Here is a 7,356-nt window from a genome sequence, read left to right on the forward strand (position 1 = left end):
CTCTGAGCTGCCACCTTAACGTGGTAGAGGAGTTTGCGTGTCCCAATGATCCTAGGAGCTATGTTGTCCGGGGGCTTCCATGCCCCCTGGTAGGGTCTCCCAAGACAAACAGGTCCTAGGTGAGGGATCAGACAAAGAGCAGCTCGAAGACTTCTATGGAAATGCAAGAACCGAGACTCAGATTTCCCTCGCCCGGACGCGGGTCACCGGGGCCCCCCTCCGGAGCCAGGCCCGGAGTTGGGGCACGATGGCGAGCGCCTGGTGGCCGGGCCTGTCCCCATGGGGCCCGGCCGGGCACAGCCCGAAGAGGCAACGTGGGTCCCCCCTCCAATGGGCTCACCACCCATAGCAGGGGCCATAGAGGTCGGGTGCAATGTGAGCTGGGCGGTAGCCGAAGGTAGGGCACTTGGCGGTCCGATCCTCGGCTACAGAAGCTAGCTCTTGGGACGTGGAACGTCACCTCGCTGGGGGGGAAGGAGCCTGAGCTAGTGCGCGAGGTAGAGAAGTTCCGGTTGGATATAGTCGGACTCACCTCGACGCACAGCAAGGGCTCTGGAACCAGTTCTCTCGAGAGGGGCTGGACTCTCTTCCACTCTGGCGTTGCCAGCAGTGAGAGGCGACGGGCTGGGGTGGCAATTCTTGTTGCCCCCCGGCTCAGAGCCTGCATGTTGGAGTTCAACCCGGTGGACGAGAGGGTAGCTTCCCTCCGCCTTCGGGTGGGGGGGACGGGTCCTGACTGTTGTTTGCGCTTACGCGCCAAGCAGCAGCTCAGAGTACCCACCCTTTTTGGATTCACTCGAGGGAGTACTTGAGAGTGCTCCCCCGGGTGATTCCCTCGTTCTACTGGGGACTTCACCGCTCATATTGGCAACGACAGTGAAACCTGGAGAGGCGTGATTGGGAAGAATGGCCGCCCGGATCTGAACCCAAGTGGTGTTTTGTTATTGGACTTTTGTGCCCGTCACGGATTGTCCATAACGAACACCATGTTCAAGCATAAGGGTGTCCATATGTGCACTTGGCACCAGGACACCCTAGGCCGCAGTTCTATGATCGACTTTGTAGTTGTGTCATCGGATTTGCGGCCTCATGTTTTGGACACTCGGGTGAAGAGAGGGGCGGAGCTTTCTACCGATCACCACCTGGTGGTGAGTTGGCTGCGATGGTGGGGGAGGATGCCGGACAGACCTGGCAGGCCCAAACGCATTGTGAGGGTTTGCTGGGAACGTCTGGCAGAGTCTCCTGTCAGAGAGAGTTTCAATTCCCACCTCCGGAAGAACTTTGAACATGTCACGAGGGAGGTGCTGGACATTGAGTCCGAGTGGACCATGTTCCGCACCTCTATTGTCGAGGCGGCTGATTGGAGCTGTGGCCGCAAGGTAGTTGGTGCCTGTCGTGGCGGTAATCCTAGAACCCGTTGGTGGACACCGGCGGTGAGGGATGCCGTCAAGCTGAAGAAGGAGTCCTATCGGGTTCTTTTGGCTCATGGGACTCCTGAGGCAGCGGACAGGTACCGACAGGCCAAGCGGTGTGCGGCTTAAGCGGTCGCGGAGGCAAAAACTCGGACATGGGAGGAGTTCGGGGAAGCCATGGAAAACGACTTCCGGACGGCTTCGAAGCGATTCTGGACCACCATCCGCCGCCTCAGGAAGGGGAAGCAGTGCACTACCAACACCGTGTATGGTGCGGATGGTGTTCTGCTGACCTCGACTGCGGAAGTTGTGGATCGGTGGAGGGAATACTTCGAAGACCTCCTCAAACCCACCAACACGTCTTCCTATGAGGAAGCAGTGCCTGGGGAATCTGTGGTGGGCTCTCCTATTTCTGGGGCTGAGGTTGCTGAGGTAGTTAAAAAGCTCCTCGGTGGCAAGGCCCCGGGGGTGGATGAGATCCGCCCGGAGTTCCTTAAGGCTCTGGATGCTGTAGGGCTGTCTTGGTTGACAAGACTCTGCAGCATCGCGTGGACATCGGGGGCAGTACCTCTGGATTGGCAGACCGGGGTGGTGGTTCCTCTCTTTAAAAAGGGGAACCGGAGGGTGTGTTCTAACTATCGTGGGATCACACTCCTCAGCCTTCCCGGTAAGGTCTATTCAGGTGTACTGGAGAGGAGGCTACGCCGGATAGTCGAACCTCGGATTCAGGAGGAACAGTGTGGTTTTCGTCCTGGTCGTGGAACTGTGGACCAGCTCTATACTCTCGGCAGGGTCCTTGAGGGTGCATGGGAGTTTGCCCAACCAGTCTACATGTGCTTTGTGGACTTGGAGAAGGCATTCGACCGTGTCCCTCGGGAAGTCCTGTGGGGAGTGCTCAGAGAGTATGGGGTTTCGGACTGTCTGATTGTGGCGGTCCGCTCCCTGTATGATCAGTGTCAGAGCTTGGTCCGCATTGCCGGCAGTAAGTCGGACACGTTTCCGGTGAGGGTTGGACTCCGCCAAGGCTGCCCTTTGTCACTGATTCTGTTCATAACTTTTATGGACAGAATTTCTAGGCGCAGTCAAGGCGTTGAGGGGATCCGGTTTGGTGGCTGCAGGATTAGGTCTCTGCTTTTTGCAGATGATTTGGTCCTGATGGCTTCATCTGGCCAGGATCTTCAGCTCTCACCGGATCGGTTCGCAGCTGAGTGTGAAGCGACTGGGATGATAATCAGCACCTCCAAGTCCGAGTCCATGGTTCTCGCCCGGAAAAGGGTGGAGTGCCATCTCCGGGTTGGGGAGGAGATCTTGCCCCAAGTGGAGGAGTTCAAGTACCTCGGAGTCTTGTTCACGAGTGAGGGAAGAGTGGATCGTGAGATCGACAGGCGGATCAGTGCGGCGTCTTCAGTAATGCGGACGCTGTATCGATCCGTTGTGGTGAAGAAGGAGCTGAGCCGGAAGGCAAAGCTCTCAATTTACCGGTCGATCTACGTTCCCATCCTCACCTATGGTCATGAGCTTTGGGTTATGACCGAAAGGACAAGATCACGGGTACAAGCGGCCGAAATGAGTTTCCTCCGCCGGGTGGCGGGGCTCTCCCTTAGAGATAGGGTGAGAAGCTCTGTCATCCGGGGGGGCCTCAAAGTAAAGCCGCTGCTCCTCCACATCGAGAGGAGCCAGCTGAGGTGGTTCGGGCATCTGGTCAGGATGCCACCCGAGCGCCTCCCTAAGGAGGTGTTTAGGGCATGTCCGACCGGTAGGAGGCCACGGGGAAGACCCAGGACACGTTGGGAAGACTATGTCTCCCGGCTGGCCTGGGAACGCCTCGGGATCCCCCGGGAGGAGCTGGACGAAGTGGCTGGGGAGAGGGAAGTCTGGGCTTCCCTGCTTAGGCTGCTGCCCCCGCGACCCGACCTCGGATAAGCGGAAGAAGATGGATGGATGGATGGAAGTGGAAAATTGTTAAAAATTTTAACAAATGGAAGAACGACCTAGAACGTATTAACGTTGGTTTGTATGCAGTACATCATTTAAAAAAAATATATCAGTAAAAAAGCAATACCTCACTGTCCAAACCCTTACAAAGGTCAGATAAGGCCAACTGAGCAGCCTTTTGCTTCGCTTCCTTAATACTCTTCCCCTCACACGCAGGGTAGTGTTGTCCATCGATCACTAACTTGAAGACAAATCTGCGTTGACAGGAAGGGAACATTTGACATCATTAATGTAGAGATTGGGATGTTATACTCAGGATGAGCAATACCTAAGGTCATGAGGAGGGCCACATCTCTCCATTTCGATGAAATTAGGAATGCGATTTGTTCTCTGACAGATGGAGAGGACGCGTCCGATAAAATTTGGCTCAACAAAGTCATCTTTGGTCTTCAAATTGTGTGTCTTGCCACTGCAGTACCAAAGAAACAGGTAGATATTGATCAAATCAGTTAACAAACTGTTAGCTATCAGACCAAATGATACCAATAGTGTGTGCTTACCAAATCTCCGATATACTTTTCCTCATGTCTTCTATTTGTTGACTGGAGGTAGAAGAGGGTTTCTCATCTCCAGTCTTGACATAAATAAAATAATAGTGATGGCTTTAGTAGAGTGGTGCCTCCTTACTAATAGGGCTGGGGCAATAAAACAATATCAATATATATCATACTTGCCAAGCCTCCCGGATTTTCCGGGAGACTCCCGAAATTCAGCGCCTCTCCCAAAAACCTCCCGGAAGAAATTTTCTCCCGAAAATCTCCCGGAATTCAGCCGGAGCTGGAGGCCACGCCCCCTCCAGCTCCATGCGGAGCTGAGTCCAGTGTGCGCACACAAGGAGACGAAGCAGAAGAACGAGACCATAGTCTAAGAGCGCAGGGGAGACACTTCTCCAGGGCCGATGTATGCTCGAGGCAACACCTTTCACCTTACCCGGCAGTGGGTCTCCACAGCGGACGACTTTAGGGTGAATGATGAGTCCAGCGATTAGTTGCAAATCTTGCTTTATTGATTGCTTGCACTCAGCCAATCCAACACAAAACCAACTAGTCCCTCCCCGCACTCGCTACCGCTCCCTCTCTTCTCTCGCCCACACACTCACTGACGTCTTTCACCTCACATGTTGTCACCTATTAAAGGGCCACACACACACATACTCTACTCTCATAACACACAGTACAGTTAGTAGAACAACTGTGTTTTCATTACTGTGTATTTGATAGGCGCCATTGCCCCGGAATTGTATTGCATTGTACTTTCAAGTACAACAATGAGTAGATGAGTGTTATGTGTGTGTATATGTGTAAATAAATGAACACTAAAATTCAAGTATTTATTTTATTTATATATATAATAAAATAAATAAATATATATATAGCTAGAATTCACTGAAAGTCAAGTATTTCATACATACATACATACATATATGAATGAAATACTCGAGTTGGTGAATTCTAGCTGTAAATATACTCCTCCCTCTTAACCACGCCCCCAATCACGCCCCCGCCACAACCACGTCCCGCCCCACCCCCACCCCCGACCACACCCCCCACCCCCCACCTCCCGAAATCGGAGGTCTCAAGGTTGGCAAGTATGATATATATGGCGATAGACACATAATCGATATCAATAAAAAATATGTTTGATAAAACGTTCGATAAACTGTATACATATTTTTTGGTCGGAAGAATCAGAAAGTTGTGAAGCAAGGTTGGTTCTATGAACACAGGAACTCACGCTCCGATAACCTAACAAAACAGTCAGTGATCTCTGAGCAATGGGAGGGACACACTAAACAGCCAATCACGTAACAATATCAACTATCAAGTTTGGTTGCCGCATCCTGCTGTCTCGCTGTTAATTCTCTGCATGGAGTGAAAAGAGAAACTAAAAATGAGTGCTGCATAGAGCGAAGAAAATGTCAATAAAACAGTAAAAATCACCTCGATGGAAGTGGGGGGGGCTCATTTCCCTTTAGCGCGGATAAATGTATTGCTTTTCAGGTTGACCTATGACCTCACACTAGGGTTCGGCAGCCCCATACAAGTAGTACGTGATGTCCGCTGTAATATTGGGACAGATTACAAATAATACGTCTGTAATGGCTATGCTGATGTTAAATTGCAGACAGCATCAGGAAATTATCTTATATTGCGCTACGAACGAGACGCTACTACCAAGAATGTATTGGAGCAGATGAAGGTGCGCAGCAAAGAAAGACCGGCGGCAGAGAGTTTATTTCGCAGGAATTTTCAGACGGAGAATCATGGTAACAACATTTTCTAATGTCTCAGAGTTCATTGATAAGGCTCTGTGGATTAATGGAAGGAGTTTTACAGCCGAAGGAAAAGACTGTTCGTGCCTAGACTGATACTGTTCCACATGAAGGTTGCTATTGTTCTGGACTATCTAGCCAGTTGTGTGGAATACAGAGTTATTGTTTGGAGTGTACAAATGCAGCGTGAAGAGGTTTGTGTGCACTTTAATATTCACCTTTAATATACCTGCTTGGTTCTCCTTCATCTCATTCGTATTTCGTTTGGGAGTCTCAATTTTACATTTCCCTTTGCTACCCTCCTAAATAAATCTGTCTATTTTTTTTCCCTAATCGATGCACTTTAAAATGTTATGTTCTTTTACTTTGTGAAGCAAATAAAGTCTCCTCTTCATTACAATTGTTTATATTTTTATTGAATGGTATCTGCTTCCGGGTTGTATCCCGCATGTTGAGACTGGCGCATGCGCAATACGAAGGGTCCTCTATGGCGGTCGAAAGATCTGGTTTTCAATCGCATTACCCAGGCGTATGAGTCCGACTTTACAAAAACCGAACAGATTAAGGTGTTTCCATGGGTTGTACAATGCTTATTTAGAGACAAACTATTTGAGAAATTGGACGAACTTAGTGCATGGACACATACTGACTGTGAGTCACCATGAATCACACTTTGTCTCACCGGTGAAATAAGTAAACGAGTGGTCTTCAAAAAGTTGCCAAACAATGGAAGGGTGTCTCCTTGCTGTGTTTTCTTAGCACTTACATAAGTAATAAAAGTTAGATTGCACACTCATGGAGGTTTAGTTCACGCTGTGGTAAGGTACACTACCTGGGCTTGTGGTGGCGGAGCTCTGCTCTCATCTGCCCTGGCAAACCGAGCTGAGTTACGCCACACTTACAGTTGTGCTACACTGCCACAGATCCATTGTAATTTGTTATGAGTGAAGCGCCAAATCCGCATATGTGACAGTCTTCCACGAATAACTGAATATACAGGAAACACTGGATATATTTTTTAAGACCACATGTTATTTTTCTGCACTAACTCAGTGCTAAGACGTCGAGAATTGATGCAGCTAGCGGGGGGGGGGGGGGGGGGGGTGTTTTGCCGTATCCAGCACTGACGATACTGAAAAAGGCAGGTATGGATGTATTTTTTACGTTTTGGCACCAAAGTATCAATACTTTTGACACCACTAAGTTGAATAGTAAAACAGTTGGGGCTTTCTGGGAATGCAGCGGGCCAGTCTGAAACAAAAAGTCCAGCGGTAAATTTTTGTCCCAGTCAGCTCCTGAATGTATCGCATAGTGTCTCATATTGTGGCATCTCCTAAGATTAAACAACATAAAAAAAGGCCCTTTTTGCATAGTAGGGGAGGTAAAAGACATGTGTGTACAAGATTACCATTCATGATTACTTACCACTGAAGCATTTATCTTAAGATAAGCAAGTTTTGCAGCTTCTTCCTCAGCTTCCTTCTTTGTTGTCCCAGTTGCATCCGGATACTCAATCTTTCCAACCAAAAATCTACATCTGTTATACAAAACATATAGTCTAAAACAGTAATCTATAGCGCTGCGCAACATAGCTTATAAGGACATTATTGTAACTTACTGAAAAGTCGTGCCTTTGGTGGACTCGTGACAGGTGATCTGCATGTTGATTTTTTTACC

General features: G+C 49.4%; 1 protein-coding gene across 1 annotated transcript in view; it reads right to left on the minus strand.

Moving 5' to 3' along the window:
- Positions 1 to 2,966: 2,966 nt before the first annotated feature.
- Positions 2,967 to 7,356, minus strand: part of LOC140678494 (interferon-induced, double-stranded RNA-activated protein kinase-like) — a 5,199-nt gene continuing 809 nt past the window's right edge. Inside the window, exons 3-7 of the mRNA XM_072912780.1 lie at positions 7,298 to 7,356; positions 7,105 to 7,216; positions 3,908 to 3,981; positions 3,676 to 3,816; positions 2,967 to 3,601 (exon numbers count right to left, since the gene is read on the minus strand). The exon at positions 7,298 to 7,356 is cut by the window's right edge and continues 75 nt beyond it. Of these exons, the coding sequence (XP_072768881.1) occupies positions 3,457 to 3,601; positions 3,676 to 3,816; positions 3,908 to 3,981; positions 7,105 to 7,216; positions 7,298 to 7,356 (531 nt within the window). The 3' untranslated portion in view covers positions 2,967 to 3,456. The remainder of the gene's footprint in view (positions 3,602 to 3,675; positions 3,817 to 3,907; positions 3,982 to 7,104; positions 7,217 to 7,297) is intronic.

The sequence above is a fragment of the Nerophis lumbriciformis genome, unplaced genomic scaffold (genome assembly GCF_033978685.3).
Source record: "Nerophis lumbriciformis unplaced genomic scaffold, RoL_Nlum_v2.1 HiC_scaffold_878, whole genome shotgun sequence".
Classification (NCBI taxonomy): domain Eukaryota; kingdom Metazoa; phylum Chordata; class Actinopteri; order Syngnathiformes; family Syngnathidae; genus Nerophis; species Nerophis lumbriciformis.